Source organism: Phalangium opilio, unplaced genomic scaffold, assembly GCF_054372755.1.
Source record: "Phalangium opilio isolate 3A_F unplaced genomic scaffold, DU_Popi_V2 ptg000053l_1, whole genome shotgun sequence".
NCBI lineage: Eukaryota > Metazoa > Arthropoda > Arachnida > Opiliones > Phalangiidae > Phalangium > Phalangium opilio.
In genome coordinates this window covers 5,260,460-5,280,675 of record NW_028324172.1, presented here as the reverse complement: position 1 = coordinate 5,280,675, position 20,216 = coordinate 5,260,460, and the positions used below count along the sequence as shown (strand labels likewise).

Here is a 20,216-nt window from a genome sequence, read left to right as displayed (position 1 = left end):
CTCTATATACAGATGTAGTATAGCTTAAGTAATATATAAACAGCCATTTCAAATAATAATATTAAAAAACATCCTTGGAATATCAAAATGAAACAGAGCTTTAAAGCTACAAAAGTACTAAATGCATCGTAATTACGAAAAAGATTTCCACATATTCACTTTATATTATGGAAAAAGTGAATATTAAGGTTCTGTAGGATTTCTTAACACATCAAAACAAAGCGAACTGCTAACTCGGCGCACTAGTGTGACAACGGACAGACACACACAGACAAAAAATAGACTGCTTTTTAACTCTTTCCGTATTAATTTTGAATTGAGAAGAAAGATTATCTTAGATATTAAAATAAATATAATTAATATTTAATATTTTCGTCGTTAGTTGTTCGCCTTATTGAGCGTTACATCGTTTTGAAAAAGAATAATTAAACAACCTTGAGAGACTTGACTAATATTGACGTTTGAATTGAAGAATATGACTGTTGTTTCGCCTTACTCAAATAGGTAGTATATAAAGGATTCGAATCGCAGCTGTAGATAAGAATATCGCAATTGCGTGAACCTTGGAGGAAGACCACTCCATTGGAAGGCTAGACGTTTCTCGTAACCCTAGCCGATCGCCGCGTATGTCTTAACCTTAAGGATAATGGTGGTGTTAGGAGCCAGGTGTACAGACTGGTGTCCATGTGGGATGTACAAAGACCAGAAGATGGTGGTGTTAGAAGCCAGGTGCACAGACTGGTGTATATGTGGGATGGACAAAAACAAAGACCAGAAGATGGTGATGTTAGAAGCCAGGTGTACAGACTGGTGTCCATGTGGGATGGACAAAAACAAAGACCAGAAGATGGTGGTGTTAGCAACCAGGTGTACAGACTGGTGTCATGTGGGATGGACAAAAACAAAGACCAGAAGATGGTGGTGTTAGCAGCCAGGTGTACAGACTGGTGTCATGTGGGATGGACAAAAACAAAGACCAGAAGATGGTGGTGTTAGAAGCCAGGTGTACAGACTGGTGTCCATGTGGAATGGACAAAGACGAGAAGGTGGTGGTGTTTAGAAGCCAGTAAGTACAGACTGGTGTCCATGTGGAATGGGCGAAAGACTAGAAGATGGTGGTGTTTAGAAGCTAGTAAGTTCAGACTGGTGTCCATGTGGAATGGGCGAAAGACTAGAAGATGGTGGTGTTTAGAAGCTAGTAAGTTCAGACTGGTGTCCATGTGGGGAGGACAAATGAACAGAGTTGTTAGACAGGCAATGGAGTAATAGCCTGTAAAAGGAATATAATTTCCGGGACTGTAAATGCGGTCTGGAAATTGAATACACGTTTGCTCCGATTTGCAAACTGCGAACGCGGTCACGTGGGTGTAACAACGAACAGACAGACAGACACACAGACAGAAGACAGACACGTCGAAATTAGAACCTCTCCGTGACACCCGTCACTCGGAGAGGTAAAAATTTGAATAATTATGTTTGCTTTACCGTCATACATTTGCACTCTAAAATATAATGGTGCACTCAAACACCATATATGCTGTTTTTTCCAGTGCCAAAAACACATCATTTAGGGCGTTCTTTAACCCCATTTCTATGATCAATTCGCGACATTTACTAATATTATTTTCAAGTATTAAAGAAATATTAGGCATTTATGCACCATTTACCGTGGCTTTTAACATGTTTTTTAGACAATCTGTTGAACTTCTAATATTACTTATTTTAATGGTTTTAAAAGTAGGGAAAAAGTACGCTACCTATGTCTGATTATTAAACCAAGTGAAGTGAAATAATTGTTAAATATTTATTATAACCACTACACCACATGCACGTGGTAAGTCTAAGTTTTCCAAGAGATCTAGCTAATTAATCACGATGGTTAAAACGTGTATCTACCTGGGCTCGAACCTGGGACTTTCCGCGTGTGAAGCGGACGTGATAACCACCGCACTACAGATACGAAGTAATACTGAGTTTTCCAAGAGATCTAGCTAATTATTATGTCCAATCACGATGGTCAAAGCCGTACTTCTGTAATTAACTAAAATTAACATACTTAGACTTAATTGTTTTAATCAAGCTGGCCCATAGCACACCCTGAATACTTAATTGTTAATTTAAGATAATTCCGAAAATTATCTTCGCTGTAGTTTTTAAGTTATCGGCGGGGAAAAATCACGAAAAACCCATGTTAATCTCCATAGGAAATTAGCAAAAGCGGATGAATATTACTTTAACGTTACAAAACGGTATCAAGTCATATCTACAAGGGCCTACCGGCCCTGTAGAATTATAGGCATTATGCATTTCTTTTTCTAATAGTCATTGTTAAAAAAAACCATAGTGCACTCACTGCACTGTGCTTTTTCAAAATCAATATTTTGCATGTTATGCCTTTTTTTCACTTTAATTTTCTATTAAAAAATATATATTCAAATTCAGATGCCAGAATACCATATAACCTATGGACTGTTTAAAAAACCCTCATTATCGAAGATAACGGAACTTTTAATGATTTATTGACGGGGGTGAAGGAACTCTTCAAGATTACATGTGATACTAAAAACTTGTTATTGCAATTTTTTGAAAAAAATATGATGACTGGCTAGACATTAAGGACGAAGAACTGCTACAACATGAATCTAAGTTAAAGGTTACACTTAGAGTTGTTGATACATTAGTTAATGTAAGTGAAATATTAACCGAGACTACAGAGGGCAGCCATGATGATACTATTTTAGATTCAACTATTTTAACAAGGTTAATAATTTTTTGATGGATACAAAATTAATATGCTTCCCGCAGTAATACGTTTTTTTTAATTAATTGCAGCTCTGCCGCGCTAGGTAAACCAGTTTTTCATCTAGTATATACTGTACCAAAGTTTGCAGCTGATATTGAAGAATTAATTGAAGAGAAAAATGAAATGGTACTTACGCGAAAGTACAGAAATCGAATTATCAACACCTTGTACGAGGATTTATCACGATACACCAAGTAAACGTTTAAATCTATGATTCTTAAAGGGATAGTGAAGTAGAACAAGTTATTTTAACCGATAAAGGCTGTTAATATATGCATAAAAACATTAGGATGATTCACCAAAACTTTAACATGAATGTATAATTAATTAATTAACAAAGTTGTAATTTAAGCTCGGTAAGCCTAACTCTTTTTTCAACAAAATTACAACTTAAAATTATTAATTATAAATTTACGTTAATGTTTTAGTGATTCATCCTAATATTTTAACAGCCTTAATCGATAATTAATTTGTTGTTCTACTTCACTATCCCTTTAATAGCTTTCTTATTGAGAAACGTTTTCAGGTATCCAACACATGATCAGTATCAAGAGACTGTTAAAAGGCTTGTATTAAAGCATAAATTTCTAAGTGATAGGCAAGAAAATGGAGATTTTCATACAATTCCAAAATCCTATGTAAGTACAAATGTAAGATGTACTATGGTTTGTATGTTAAAGTCAATTATTTTTAGACTACTTGGTGGCAATCTTTAAAAAACAAATTTAAGCACCAAAGAATGCCTTTGACATCAGACCCTGAAGTAGCGGAAACCAAATCTGCGCATGTTACGCTGGCTAAGGTGGCGTTAGCAAAGAGAAAAGCCACCGACTCTACTGACCAAATTGGCAACGCAATCAGTATAAGCATTAAGCAGTACTTCTAATGTTTGGTATATAACCATTGAACAGAATTCCATTGGAACGAAATTCCATTGGACCGAAATAAAAAATAAGTTGTTCTAATTGACCGAAGCTAGCCGGCTGTTCCCAATGGACCTAATTCCCATTGAGCAGACTTCCCATTCCAGTTGGACAGAAGTCTCGTTGGAGCGAATTTCCCATTGGCGCGATTTCGCATTTTATCGTATTCCCATTGAGCAGACTTCCCATTCCTGTTGGACAGAAGTCTCGTTGGAGCGAATTTCCCATTGGTGCGATTTCGCATTTTATAATTAATTAAGGTCGTTGAAAAATAAACATGGGCCTTTTCCAAAATATTCTTATTTTCTAGGTTGGCCTAGGTTTAGCTTAGGTTAGGTTAGGTTAGGTTAGGTTAGGTTAGGTTAGGTTAGCTTAGGTTAGGTTAGCTTAGCTTAGGTTAGGTTTGGTTAGGTTAGGTTAGGTTAGGTTAGGTTTGGTTAGGTTAGGTTAGGTTTGGTTAGGTTTGGTTAGGTTAGGTTTGCTTAGGTTAGGTTTGCTTAGGTTAGGTTTGCTTAGGTTAGGTTTGCTTAGGTTAGGTTTGCTTAGGTTAGGTTTGCTTAGGTTAGGTTTGCTTAGGTTAGGTTAGGTTAGGTTAGGTTAGGTTAGGTTAGTTTAGGTCTTGTTTGGTTTGGTTTGGTTAGGTTTGGTTTGGTTTGGTTAGTTTTGGTTAGGTTAGGTTTGGTTTGGTTTGGTTAGTTTTGGTTAGGTTTGGTTAGGTTCGGTGTGTGGAATCGGATATAGACGAATTCATTTATTCCATAAATAAGCCGGAATCGTCGTTAACAGCAGCTTCAAGCTTGGGCCAAAAAGCGACGCCAGTCATCGTTCACTACCTCTAGCGTTGGCTCTTGGCAGAACGAGAATGGCTGCTTGCCCCATGTACGGTTGGATTCTCTTCTTGTACTTAATGATTTCATTCACATGACCAATCTGTCGAATGGGATTTCCGACCGAAGGGGATTTCTGTCGAATGGGACTTTCGGCCGAATGGGATTTCTGTCGAATGGGATTTCCGACCGAATAGGATTTCTGTCGCATGGGATTTCTGTCGAATCTGATTTCTGTCGAATGGGATTTCTGTTGAATGGGATTTTCGGCCGAATGGGATTTCTGTCGAATGGGATTTTCGGCCGAATGGGATTTCTGTCGAATGAAATTCTGCCCAACGGATTCTATCCAATGGGATATAAGCCTAATGTTTCCGTTCCGAAAAGGATTAAACGTGGGGTATGTTAAACCTTGGAATTAATATAAATTACCTTCGTCACTTAAACACTAAGTGACCTATTTCCAAATCATCAAAAAATTAGACGTCTTTTGACTTTTGTTTACGGAGTATCGCTTAGTTAGTAAAGACAAAGAACTTGTTAAATTGGTAATTGCGGCGTTTAATGCTTATTTTCTTTTGTTCGTTTCAAGAATTCAAAGAGTGGTGATTTTGGAGGTGAAGACGAAAAAAGTATTAAAGGCCACATCAATATTCTTCAAAAAGAGTGGGCAAAAGCAAAACCAGACCACGTCTTAATAGACGAAAAAAATGAGCGGGACGCTCATCTACCGAGAAAATTTAGTTCACGATGAAAACGTTCCCATATCCCAAATATTTGTAGAATTTCCTACATTTCATTGTGAAAAACAGGTACTACTTACATTAACTTGTTCATAATAGTTAAACGACTAAATATATTACAATTTAATTCTAAATCTTCAAAGAAATACAGAGAAGAACAACTTTGTGCAGTGATGTTGAAAAACTGGTTTACCATTTCGCAGAACTTCACCATGAAAAATTTTGTCATTCATTTACAAAAAGCCAAAGAGAAAATCATTTATTCATAAAGTGGAGATGGCTTCCGAGGCCATGAATGATGAGAGAATCAAAGGTTTATATTGAAGTTATATAATTTCCTAAAATAGATCTGGAACTAGCCTACTTGATAATAATTTTATGCACTTATTTATTTGCAATTTTAGAAATCAGAACCACAGAAGCTTTGGTGGGGCTGCCATTTTTATTTTATGAAGCGTTAGAGGATTGGATATCGGATAAGGTATTTTTCCGATAATGAAATTTTTACTTTATTTAGAGCAGAGCTAAAATTTTATACTTTACCATTTAAAGTCAAAACCATTTATGGCGGGAAAATCTTTCAAAACTACCCTAAAACACAGACATGAGGCATCACAGACCTGTCCTATTATTATTAACTATATTGAGAGTTCATTTAAAATTAAAATTAATTTATTGACACTTAATTTTAATAATAATATCAAAATATTTCCTATGCGTCGCGTGGCGTGCATCCTGCTCTGCTAGACTGGTACTCATCCAATGGGAGGGCACTATCCATAGTAGAGCCCTGGTAGAGATAAATTTTTCTAGAAATGAAAGTAGAACTAGAAGTCTAAAACGCGCCTCTCTCTTTTGAAAAGGAATAGTTTAGATAGACAATTTTTGGATGCATTTAATCCTAGTTTTGTACCATTTTTACTGGCATTCGAAAATGAAATGGAACCTTTTCCGAAAAGTTTAGTGCAACCATCAATTTTAAAGAAAATGTCAAAGGTATGGTGGAAACAGATATCCCAAAAAAATGCAGCATCTCGAGTGAATTTCTAGATTTTGCAAGCCATTTGCAAGATTGTCCATTTGTCAATTGATAGGATTTTTTCCAACTTTAGTTTTATCCACCAAAAGCTGCCAAGTTGGTTTTTTGTTATAGAATGTTAAAGGGTAGCATGAATCCCGATTGCATCTTGTATACTCTTCATTATTCTTGTTTTATTTAAAAACTAAAAAAAAACTGGGGAAAATAGGTTTTTCCCAGGAAGGTTTTAACCATGGTTAAAACCGGACCTGGGGAAAACTTGCCAACCCTGCTTGGACATAACGTCAAATTGAGTTTAGAAAAAACGCGGTGAAAAAAACGGGAGGCGGAGAAGATATACTAAACGCCAAGGAATTCGTTTCTTCGCAAATTAATACAATTAAGGCTGAAACCCTCATTTTTTCCTGAAATTTCAATAGAGACGATAATGGTACTTCTGTCAGTGGCTAACAATTTTTTTATGACCCTGACAATTCCTATCATTTCCTCAGAACTCAACCTCTTATTGGAACCAACTCGTAATGGAGCGGCTAGAGGGACCGAAAGAGAATTCCTTCAAAAGTAATTATTTATTGTTTTGGTTTTTACTAGGCCCGCGTTAGTACCCTGTACCCGACAATTACTTAATTTCTTAATAATCCAAAGTATTCGAATATTTCAATATTCCGGCTCACTAGCCGTGACCAAGGTATTGGCGCAAAGGCCTACTTTTTATCAAAAATAGTTAAACATTTTTCTAATGTTAGTGTCGAGTTTAAATAATGTTACGCTAATATCTAGTTGGCAAAATTTTAATACGCTTTTCTCTCAAAGGTTGCCGTTGATGTTAATCTGGGCAACTTGATACCATCAAACGGTCACGTCCCCGCTATTCATTCCAAGCTAGCGAAAAAGACGATAAGTTTGGTTGAAAAGGACTATTATTTCTTCTGCGTAATTTCGAATCGAAATTTAAATAAACTAAAAGAAAAACTCGACAGCGAAATAACTGCCCATGATGGCAGTTATACGATAGAAATTTCCTCTTCCGACGAAACTCTAGACGTCTTATGGAAAGAACACGCTGCTATAATGAAGAAAGTCAAAATCACGAGTTACCCGTCCGTCGGCGAAATATTAGATAAAAGAAAAAAATTTAACGACTACGGCGTGTTTGTGGAAATATCCACTATCCTCGGCTCGCAAGTCTATTACAACGTCGAGAGTAATTTGAAAAGTTTTTCACTCTATCTGAGGAAAAACTAAATAAAAATAATCTATTTTTTTTTAAAAAAATATCATTGTTGACTCAACCAGAATTGAACTCTTTTCTTCTTGTCAAAAATTTTAGCACGGCTACTATTTGGTAGTAGTTTTTTTCAGTCTTGCAAAGAACAACGCGCCGCTACTACTGTTAAGTATTTTTTCGTCTTTGAAAAATAAAATTCCTATTTTCATTTATAAATTTTTGAAGTTTTTTTCATTTAATCTTGACAATTTTGTAAATGATTCTGGATCGGGATATTTTGAAGACATATTTTAAAACGTTCAAATTTTATTTTTTTGTCTAGTTTCTTCAAAATCTTCTTTTTCAGGATGCGGTACCTTGAGCCTAATGGTATGCATTTTCCATGCGTGTAAACTATGTATTAATTTCTCCGAACAGTTCATTTTCTCAAAAACTTGGAGTCAATGGTCCCAAGGACCACTTAATTAATTATCCTTTTTGGAAAAATTAGAAAGTGGCAACAGTTTATTAATTCGGCGTTTCTTATTAGAATTTTTCTAGCGCAACATATTCTCTACCAAATCTACTCCTACGTAGTTAGTACTCCTTGGCTGCAACTTCCCTACCCAAGTTATTTTTGTAGACAAAGAGTACTAATTACATAGAAGAATTGGTAGAAAATATTTTAATCAAGAAAAATTAGAGTACAAGTGAGCCAATTAATTTAAATCGTAAGTTAATAAGATATCTTCCGTAAGTTTTTTCACTGGTAGCTTTGAGGTTTGTCACCATTTATAGGAAGTGGAATATTTTTATCGAACATATCATATAAACTCATCTTATTATTTTTAGACCTAATTTAGGTTAAATAAAGCTTAGGGGGTTGCTGGCCTTAGGTTCAGTGTAAAAAGTCCTTATTTCCCGCCAGCAGTTTAAGTTCAAATCTAAATGGTAGCCGACGACGTTGTAAACAATTTCATTACGTTATTACGCACGGTGGGACACTTATATTAAAATTCTTTTGAAACCCGGACGTTTGAACAACATCCCATTAAAAATATCATTATATTATTTTGCTTCGAGTTGCTACAAAAAGTCATCTAGTGACATGTAGACCACCGTGTAATACGAATAATTTAATTTATAACAAATAAGTGAAATAATAAGCGTGATCGAAGCCAAGCCACACGACTTTGAAAAAAAAAATTCTTAGTTTCCCACATTGAGATCACGGTATGTGTTTTTACATATACCAAAAACTAGATAATTTATTTTTTTCTAACCTCTAACTTTGACCAAATGCCCTAGCTCCTAACAAATAAAACGGAGCGAATAAATCCTTTCCTAAGATGAACGCTTTTCGGGAAGAAGAGCACAGAATACTGTTGGCCAATGAACTCGAAAAAAATTTGGTTTACTCTTCGAGTCTAGTGAATACGCGGCAATTACTCTTCACTTTTTAGCGAATATCACGCCTAATCGCTTTTACGTTATTTTAAAGTCATCTCTGGAATACGTTTTCCACGTTTACGTCGGTACTTCGTTCATGTCCTTGCCAGCATTCGTTACAAAGAGACCTTACTTCGTCTGATTATCTGTATAATGTTTTCCACTGTCAATCTACAAAGTTACAATCGTGAAGCCTTAAAACTAACATATTTCAATTTCGCTTCACAGCCCTTTAATTATTCAGTTCCTCCTGGAGATTCTTATAATTATTACACTGGCTATTATATTTCAGTTATTTACTCATATTCTGACACTTGAAAGCCAAAAAGGATATGTTTTTGTATTACACCGAGCCGAAGGAACGCTTTTGCTGTATTACTTATAGGCGGTATGAATCGTTGTACTTTCGATGTTGGTTTTGCACATTTCGTGATGAGGAAGTCTTCTGCGGCGTGTAAATGCTGCATGAGCCATGTCGTGTTTCATGTGACGAAGGAAACGTCAACCTTTTGAATGGTGATGACTATTATTGTAGTTTCGTACACCGGATGAGGAACGCTCCTGACGACTTGAAGTACTGCATGAACATTGTCGTGTTTCACAAGATGAAGGCAACCTCATTCTTCTTGATAAATTATTATGATTGCTGTAATTTCGTTGTTGTGTTTCAATGGATAAAGGACACTTTATACTTCTTGATTGATAATTAGTATTGTTGGTTTGAGGTTTGTTTTGTACAATAGATGAGGAGGAACGCTGTTGAGCCCTTGAAGTACAGCATGAACCATCTTGTGTTTCAGAGGACGAAGGACACTTCATACTTCTTGAGAGATGATAACTTTTTTTGTAGTTTTGAGGTTTGTTTTGTGCAATGGACCAATAAGAAACGCTGTTGAGCCCTTGTAGTACTGCGTCTTTATATATAAGGTGAAGTTTCTTTTTTTCTCATACGAGGAACCCGTTTTTCCTTATGAAGTTTTGTGGTTGTTCACACAATGACTCCGCGTCGTCTATTTTAAGTTATACGACACGCGCCCGCGCCTTTTTTCACAACGCCCAAAACTCAAACTATATATGGTAAGGAAAATGAAGCAAAATGTACATTGCAAGAACCACACCCCCTTTGTAAGGACGGAGTCACAGCTGGCAGTCTAATACTGATTCACATGGAGCAAAATTATGGGAGTTAAAATATTATTCCCAGCTAGTCTAAAAATTTTTTGCTCCATGGTGGAAAACGGCATAATTCTAATGTCCAGCTCTCTACGTTTGTGCAAGTAAAGTCACGTATCAAGTTGTTAGAAAAATAATTCTTTAGAAACTCTTTGTTGTAAGTGGCGGTTGATGCGTAGTAGTTTCGGTGGCTGTAGCGCAATTTTTAATAATAATAAGTATAATTTAAATTAAAATAGAACATTGAATAAACGTAGCTGTAAGTGACGGTTGATGCGTCGAAGTTTCAGTGGCGGTAACGCGATTTTTAAGAATAATAAGTATCATTTAAATAGAACACAAAATAAACGTGGGAACTATCACATGTTGAAAAATTCTCTGTTTCTGTGGAGACTATCGTATATTTAAATTTAAATAGAACACTGAATGAGAGTGGTTTTCAGTGACGGTTGATACGTCAAAGTCTCGTTGGTTATAGCGTAATTTTAAAAATAATAAGTATAAGTTAAATTTAAATAGAACACTGAATGAACGTGGGAACTATTGTATTTTGATATATTTTCTGTTTTTATGCGGACTATAGTATCTCTTTGCTTAAGTGAGGACTATCGTGTTTATAAAAACGAAATCTTTTTGTTATGGCATCAAGAGTGTATAAAAATGCCCACTTAGAAATGGAAGCTATTGTCGGTCCCCGTAATTTGTGGCCTGAAAATATCAGGCAAATTGTTCATTTAAAACATTCTGAATCTAATGTTGACCCATATCTTCTTGAAATTGTTTTATGTCAAGTAGGCGGTAAAACTGCATACGCTGATTATAAATCAGCCATTCATTTAAGTTATTTTGCGTGGAATATGAGTGAAGATCTGAGACATAGTCAGTTTGCTTATTCTGTCAAGAAACCTTCCATGATAAACCTCAACAATGAAGAGTAAGTGAAGGTTGGTAAAAATAATAAATGAATTCATAAAATGTTTTGTTATGTAGAGCAAGAAAAGTCGGAATTTGTCGAATGAAATCTCCATCTAAGTCAATATATCAGTATTCTCCATCGAAGTCAACATATCAGTATTCAGAAGCGCACTCATTCTGGTTGGCACTGTTTGTTAAATTCATTTTAATTTACTTCATTTAGAAGCGTTTTCGAGTATAAAAGAAGAAGATATTGACAGTATATTAAGCCAAATTCCTGAAAGTTTGTTGGATTCTCCTAACAAGAAAAGCAAAGAAATAGCTGTGTTTGGTAGGTGGTATCAATTGAAGATGAATTTCAATTGTGAAGCTCAGTTTTCTTATAATTTCTGATAAAAGGTATATTTTTTGGCCATTCCTATATAAACCTTTAATTACACAATATCTTATATATATTTGAGAATGTGGTTTTTTATTGGCTTGGTTTGCCCTTTATGTACAGTCCCGGACAAAAGTTTCTGGACATTTTCATTTGGCTGCCATTTTGTTCCTATTTGAGTTAGAGTAACAAAATAGGACTTTCTAAATAGGTTTACTTCTCAAAAGTATTTTGAAATTACAAATGACACTGTGGCGCTAATAATGCGTTAGCCATAGCGGAAATAGTAAAGCCCCCCGATAATGAGGTTACGAAATAATGCTCCAAATGGATCATCAATGCTATCGTTGTACGCGTCTTGTCACGTAGAATCCGAAACTCTTTTCAAATTGTAAATCGGTTCAGAAAATCAAAAGTTATGACAAAAAACGTGACGTTCAAAACAATAGCAAATAAGCCTAACAATTATTAATTTTATCTATATCAACTTAGCTCCGTATTAAATATTCCGATCAGAAAAACAAGATGTTCCAACCCGAGAATTTTTAGTTCCACACTGACATATGAGAAATGAGAACTTATGAATTGCACTCAGTCTTCAGAAATGGAGGGTTGTTGGTGGCGGTTTGTAAACGTCTAAATATTTAGGTGGCATGACTAAAATACAGGGGTAACAGAACTTATTTGACGTTCGGTAATTAATGTTTGGACGCTTGAGAATTGGATGTTGAGAAATGCTCTGAAAGTAATATTGTGGGAATAACATTTCAACCGCAAATTCATGAGGATGGTTGAGAAGACATTGTTCAATTCAAAGTGGATAAGAATGGTTTGAATTATAATAATATATGTATACAAGTTAAATTATTCGCAAGTTCTTATGACATGAAAATATTTTACGACGTGGATAATTTTAACGTAATTCCCGCTTTCTCGGCTTTACTCTGCAAGTTTTCTTATTCCCAGCACATTTTAAACGTGATAACTATCCCTTTAAACTTTACTTAAGAATTTGTTTTTTTGAAAATTATGGCTGTTTTTGGAACATAGAGCAAAAAAGGGAGAGAGGCCCTACAAACGATACAAAACACAGCGTTTGCAATTGTGTCGTGTTTCAGCGTATGAAGGTTGCTCTATATATTTTAGAGCTTAGAGTAGAGCAGTTTCAATGATCATCGGAAAACAATCAGACTCAATAGCCCATACTTTTCCTGCTATAATATAGTCGGTAAGCGCCTTGGTTTGTGACATTGAGAATTTAGTATCTCAATTTTTCTATCGTTAATTTGGCAAAAAATAAATTGAGTCTGCTTCCATTATTAACCTTGACTATTTCCCCTAAAATAATTTGATATTATTCTTTTGTAGTTTAAAGTTTACGTTTCATAATCTATATGGATAGAGGGACACTTAGATTTACAAAATAATCTAAGACGCCTTGGATTTTTTACTTGAAATGAGAAATAGAGTTAAATACCATTTTCTTGCCCTGTCAAAGGTTGAAGCTTCTCCAAGGTTGTTCGGTTAGAAATTTTATTTTATTTAAGTATTTTATTCGCAGATGATGTTTTACTGAAATTATATCATGAATATTTAGAAAAGAATTCATCTTGAATATTTAGAATAATAAAATCCATCTTCAATGTTTTCAAAACAATAACCTTTAGTATTTACAGAGTAGCAAAAAAAAACTACCGGTGTTGCCCATCGAGATATATTATTGCATTTCAGGCCGCCATTTTTAACGAAGGTGGAAAATTGAGCTTCAAAAGACATGAAGTCAGTCTTACGGATGTTGGGAACCAGTGTTTTAAATGTTATAGCTTTGGTTGAAACACGTAGACGCCGCCATTTTTCAAGATGATGAGGAATAGAAGAAACCTAAGAGCTCGCCTACTGCATTTGAGTACCGTCCCTGCAAAATTTCATACCTCTGATAAAGGAGTTTGGACTCGGAGTAGATTATCAGTCAAATTGTAACTATAGATGTTAAGCATACAAGCTACTGAGCTTTACGTAGGTGTCCTTGTGAATTAAATTAAAATTTCGAGTTTAAATTAAACTTGTTGTCTTAGATTAGTGGTGTCTCGAAGTTTGAGTAATTAATGGTTTAGAGAACACTTAAGGACACGGGTTCGATTTGTTGGTTTATTTTTTATTGTTTCCGGTTGTAGTATACTTTTGATGGTTATTTACTTTTGCGAAAAACGCGATAGAGGTTTGCGTGTAGTTCAATTTCGACATTTCGGTTATTGGAAGTAATTAGGTTTTAAATAAGATCACAGGACAACTTGTGCAATGAACTTTAAAAGAACTATACGATCATATTTAATTCTTTCTTTATTAAAACTTGAGCAATGAAAAACCAGTTGACTTCGCCAGTTATTATTTCAGTATTTACATGTGTGGGCACCATTCCACTTAAACCAATAAATACCAGTTAGAAGTAATTCTTACGATATTTATAATACAAGATTTTAAGAAAATTTTAATGAAAGCTAATAATGAATGAATGACTATTTATTGTGCATATAAAAAACCACGAAGGTTCACGAGAATATACACAGTTGTAATAATATCATATTTGCATTTCCTAACTGTTAAGAACATCAAATGGAACATAAATTAAAAACAAACAAAGTGAAACCTTGTTAATCCAGCTCCTTGTATTTAACATTAAATATATCAAAATTTTCGCCAAAACTGTTAACTGTAATTTGCATTCTTTTAATTGGATTTAAGTGGTTAAGAGATTCTCTAAATGTTTTCCTAAACCTTCCAGACTTGGGGACTAGAAAGTCCAACCGTCCTAGCAAATCTGGAAGAGTTATCCTATTATTAATTAATTTATGTAGAAATTTAACGTCGTTAATAAGGAGAATGTGAGCTATAGTAGGAATGTCCAAATACCCTAGTAAAATATGGTAATCATATGGAGCCTTTTTCATGAAATAAGTATGGCAATATTCAATAAACTTCCGTTGCACATTCTCAAGTAGTACCTTTAGATATCTACTACAACCACCCCAGGCCAAGCCACCATACAGGACCCGTGATCTCACTAGGGCTTGATAAAGGAGACGGAAATGGTCTAGGGAATTCAATTTCCTACACATCTTCATGCAAACAGCTAGAGTACGGCGACTTAAAGCAACGCGTTTATGTACTTGCTCGGTAAAATAAAGTCCTCTGTCAAAGATCACGCCAAGATCTCTCACAGTGGACTTAAGGGGTATGTGAGCGCCCTCAATGGTATAGTCGTTAGAAATTTCTCTAGCAATTCGCCTTGTAAATGTGACATGCACGGATTTAGTTGGATTTACTGGTATTTTATTAAGAGAGCACCATCTTCCTATAGAGTCAAGGTCAATTTGAAGTAATTTACCGTCTAAGTTAGAATTAATACTTTTGAAAACTTTATTGTCATCAGCAAATTGAAGAATACGGGAATGTAAAACCGAAAATTGTAAATCGAAAAGATACATATTAAAGAGTAATGGTCCAAGAGATGATCCCTGTGGAACCCCACAATTAACTTCGTATGTTTTCGATGTAATTATGCCATTGCATTTCAAGACATTGACTCGATTCGCCAGATAGCTAGCAATCCATTCCAAGATATCACCCCCCAATCCAAGGGCCTCTAACTTGTCATGAAGGTAAGAGTGGGAGACGCGGTCGAAGGCCTTGGCCAGGTCAAGGTATACAACATCGACCTGGCCCCGGCACTCGACCTCAGGAGCCACGTAATCCATAAAGGAAACGTGGTTCGTTTCCACACTCCTACCCGGAACAAAGCCATGTTGACAGTCGTTGGGTAGCAAGCTAAACCAACGCTGTAAATGTACGTGTACTACTCTATCAAATACCTTAGCAAGAACGCAAAGAAGGGAAATCGGACGGTAGTTTCGGACATCGCTGGATTTTCCAGACTTGTAAACCGGGACAATGACAGCTTTTTTCCAAAGCATTGGGAATGAGTGAGTACGGAAGGATAAATTAAATATATGCTCCAATATAGGTAACAATATATCCCCACAGCCCTTGATAACAAACGACGGAATTTTGTCGAAACCAGTAGAGAGTTTGTTGGGTAGACGATTAATAGCAGCATATATGTCCGCTTGAGTTAGTTTTAAAGAGTTATTAGGCGTTGTAACTAAGGTAGAAGTATCAAAAGTGTATTTTGAACTAGTTTCAGTATTGTCAGTCGAAATTGTTGAGAAATGCGCCATGAATGTTTCCCCCAATTGCTCCGGATCAGTAATGATTGTCTTACCAATTTTCAATAATATATCAGAGTGTCTGTCTTTTAGATTACCATTGATAAAACTCCAAAATTTTTTGAGTTGGGACAAGGCGTCTCGACAAGCATTTACTGCCATAGCAGCTTTGTCCCTTACTGTAAGCCTTCTCACCAACGAACGGGACAGCCTAAAATTAGCTATGTCGGAAGCTAACCCCGACCTCTTTTTCTTATTAAAATAATATTTTTTGCGCTTGATAGCCTTTTGGAGGTCCAAAGAATACCAAAAGGGGAAGCCCCGATTATTACGCGGAATCTTGTTAGGGATCGAACTATCCATAGCTGACGTTATATATTCCGTTAATGTCTGGACACAAAAATTAACATCCTGCGAATCCAAAACCACCGACCAATCTGAATCGCGTAAAATTGAGTATAGCAAGTAATAGTTACCTTTTTTAAATTGATATACTGGTTGTAAATTAGGGGAGACCCTACAAATGTCAAATGGACAAAGCAAATAAAAAGGCGGATGGTAGTTGTCCACAAATGGATCAAGGAGAGGTACAGTATCAATGCCGTGTACATTAGTAAGACAAAGGTCCAGAAGATTACCATAAGTGGGAGCTGGGTTAATTTGGTTTAAATTAAATTCATAACAAACATCGAGAACATGAGCAGCCTTAGTTCTAGTTTGGTGAGTGCATCCCACACTGCTACCCAGAGTCCAGTTGATACCGGGGAGATTAAAATCACCCAGAATCAGAATTTCACCGTCATAATCTACCAACGAGGATACCAAAACATTCTTAAATTTCCGATACTGAGCGTCGTCATCTGAGGGGCGAAAGTAACCAGTGCCAAGAAGAAGCGGAAGATTATTTTTTAGTTTAAACTCGACAAACACACACTCTTCGGCTCCTTCCAGGTCACTTCGACGGTGAAAAACAAGGGACTTCTTGATAGCAATGAGGGATCCCCCGCCCCTAACATTGACAGAATCCGGATCTGAACGATCCGCCCGAAAAATAGTATAGGAATTTGGAAAATAATCCGAATTAAAATGAGAGTGGTTAAGCCACGTCTCTGTTAAACAAACAATATCAAAATCATTAACGATTAGGTTAGTTAAAAAGGTACTAGACTTGGTTCGTAGACCGCGCACATTCTGATAAGCTATAGTCAGTTCTTTCATTCTTGGACATTTGAAGAATCCGCAGGGGAACCCGCGTCTGAGATTTCACCATGCAGTTCCGAGACATGTTTGTGCTCGTCTCTCGGTACCCCATGGAAATCTGTTAGAAAGCTGTTCGCAGGCCAAATATTGGGATCCCTCAATTTTGGTATGTCAGACTCATCATCACACGTCAAGTAGAATGACGAATGACGGGCATTCGGATTTTTAGTACGCAGTCTTATGCACTGCACCGACTGCACACCTGAATCAGCCCTCAAAAAATCTTGCAGTTCTTTCGACGTGATCCCAACATCCAACCCAGTGGCAAAGAGTGCTTTCTTGACCGCCTTCACTCGACGTGGTGCAGCCTTGATCCGGCTTGTCAAAGACACACCCGAGACCACAGGCTTAGATGCAGGAACATGACGAGTGGAGTTGATGTCAGTTTTTGTTTGCACAGCCTTGGGTAATGCTCCAGAGAATGAAGGAATGGAACCCTGTGGCCAGGGCAAGGCAGATGGGTTGAGAGCGCCAGGACGGTTAGCCAATGGTGGAAAAGATTGAGCTTCGTCCCTAGAAGCCCGTGACCCAAGCGGGGCTTGAAATGGTATTTGGCGACTGGCAAGTTCTCGACGAAGGCCAGCGTTCTCATTTTCTAATGAAGCCAGACGTTCTTGGAACTCTGATAACGTAGCTTGCATCTTAAGTAGGATGGTGTCGTTGCTATCCAATTTATTCATCATTTTATCCAGTATCGAATCAGATTCCCTAGTGAGGCTATCAACGCTAAGTAGATGGACGAATGCTTCGTGCACCACCTCTAAGATGAGACTCTTATCGCCCTCCGCCAGCTTAGCAGGTGGTTTAGGCGAAGGTATGTCCCCATTCATCTCTTTATCGCGGGGTATGGCGCTATTACTATGTCGCCGAGCCGGACTTCTAGATTTGCGAGTAGCGGCTTTGCATTCCGTACAGGTAAAGTATGAATTAGGGGTACAATCTTTATGTACACGGCGCTTGCATAGTCCAGTGCAAAAATGACACTTATGTTTACCATAAAACCGATTATCACAAACACAACAAGAGTCTGAAGAAGCAGGCATATCGTAGCAGACGATACCGGAGGTACAGAGTTTAATGTTCTACTAGGCTATAGCATATTCTGCGCAACCGTTACGGCGGAATAAACCGGAATGGATTTGGCTAACTACTACTATGACAAACTGGTGCCACAGCCAATTAAAACGTCACGAAACGCGCAAAATAAAGGTAGAAACTTAATGAAACGTCTGATTACCTTTATAGAAGACCGTTAGACTACAAGAATCAGCGAAAGCGTCATCAAAAATGTCCCAGAAATAGCAAAACGAGACCCGATTGCGGAGCGCGAAAGTGGCAGCGAACTTAGACTGAACGCGTAAATCTAAACATACTCTAACAAATTACACAAAACAAATTAAAGTTTTTACATGACGTATATGCGAAGTTTACGGTCTAATAATGTGACCAATAACCCTGGTTTTCGTAAACCTCCCGAACTCTACTAGGCATTGAATGATGATACGCCTGGAATAGTTCCACGTTCAACTTGAGATCGCGCAAAGCATTTTGTACCGCTTCCAACAACTCAGCAGCGTTCCTGACGTTGACATGGTCAACTTTCCGAACCATCTCTGCCCACAGGTTTTCGATTGGGTTCAGGTCACAGCCTTTTGAAGGCCAATTCATCTCCTTCATGAGAAATTAACGGTTGCAACGTATAAAATAGAGATTAAATCAGTCTAATGAATTACATTGTTAACTACAGTGACAAGATACTTACCGTAAAAGCATGAACCGCACTAAGCCTTTCCAGAGCTTGAGTGGTCACTCTTGCCGTGTGGATCGGAGCTCGGTCGTGCATAAAGATGAAGTTCCCGTCGGGGAACCTTTCCAATATGCAAGGAAAGCAATCGTTCTCCAGAAGTTGGACATATCGTTGGGCATTGTTCCGTCCTTCGATATGAACCAAACACCCGGAATTCGTTGCCTATAGCCAGCCCCAAACGTTGATTGAGAAACGGCCGCTGCGTTGGACCTCGGCGATGTAAGGCTCATTGTAGCGCGTGCAGGCAGGTCTCCTCACCCATATCTTTATAAAATTAAAGAAATATAAATATTTGATTATCAAGATCACTGACAATTATATTAATAGACTATGTTGATCTTATTCTGTCATTCATCTCATTGCTTCCTCTCAATAAATGAAATTACCTGCCCATTATGTCCGACGACGAAACTTTTCTCGTCCGTGAAAACTACTCTTTCCCACTGCTCTAGTGTCCAATTTAAATGTAAACGAGAAAATTCCAGCCTCCCTCGTCGGTTCATGGCGCTCAACTTTTCTTTAGGACACGCGATCCTTCCATGAAGACCTTGACTTGCCAAGGCTCTTCGTACGGTCCTCACACTTGTCTGCAGCTCAAGTTCCGTTCTAACAAGCCGCGCTGTTAGAAATGGCTGTGCCCTGCTTGTCCTACCAATTAGTCGAATTTCTCTATTGGTTAAAGCCCTTGGTCGTCCTCCTCTTTGCCTATCAGCTCCACCGTTAAACTCGTTATTTCTGTCGCGGTCAATCCAAGTAGCCACTGTCGTAGGTGAAACATTTAACTGCCGAGCGATTTCGCGATTACAAAAACCTTGCTCATGAAGTTCAACAATTTGACGACGAATTAATACTCTATCAGCCATTTTAATTGTTCGGAGAATATGAAAACTAAGTGATAAAAAGAGTGGTTTGTGGTCTCTTTTGTATAGTAAACTTGGAATAGGTGAAAATATTTTTTCGTCGAGTGGAAGGTAAAAATTTTTTTTGGTTGTAAATAGACAGAAACTTAATTTAACGATAGAGGTGATAGGCTAATAATTGGACGACCAAAGATTTGACGCCCGAGAAGTTTTTTAAGCGTGATACTTGTGAGCAACTTCAAATAAGTTTAAAACCGTAAGATGAACTTTGGTGAGACAGGGTCTTTTTGAACGCTTCGCGTGGCACTTATGAAATGTGAAGTTTCTTTTCTCTAAAAGTCTAAAGAGGCTTCAATTTGGAACAGAGCAGGGTTGTTGATTTTTTTGATTTTTTCAAAAAAACAAAAAAATCGATTTTTTTATTTAAATCAGATTTTTTTTATTTTAATTGATTTATTGTATTTGTATGAACTACTAGATAGTAAATTACCAACATGAAAAGTCTTGAGTCAAAACTAACCAAAAGGAAAATAATCATGACATTTAAGCAGCTATTGGATATTGTTACTATTCAAATGCGAGCCAGTGACTTTTAAAATTTCAAGTAA

The 20,216-nt window shown here is 36.9% G+C and overlaps 1 protein-coding gene across 1 annotated transcript; it reads right to left on the bottom strand.

The window, feature by feature from the left end:
* Positions 1 to 14,109: 14,109 nt before the first annotated feature.
* LOC149673221 (uncharacterized) lies at positions 14,110 to 16,899 on the bottom strand. The gene has a single exon (XM_089840235.1). It carries the CDS (start codon positions 16,897 to 16,899, stop codon positions 14,110 to 14,112), a length of 2,790 nt encoding a protein of 929 aa, XP_089696361.1.
* Between the last annotated feature and the right edge of the window lie 3,317 nt (positions 16,900 to 20,216).

Excerpts from the sequence above, each read along its gene's own strand:
- LOC149673221 (XM_089840235.1), bottom strand. The coding sequence starts at position 16,899 with ATGAAAGAACTGACTATAGCTTATCAGAATGTGCGCGGTCTACGAACC.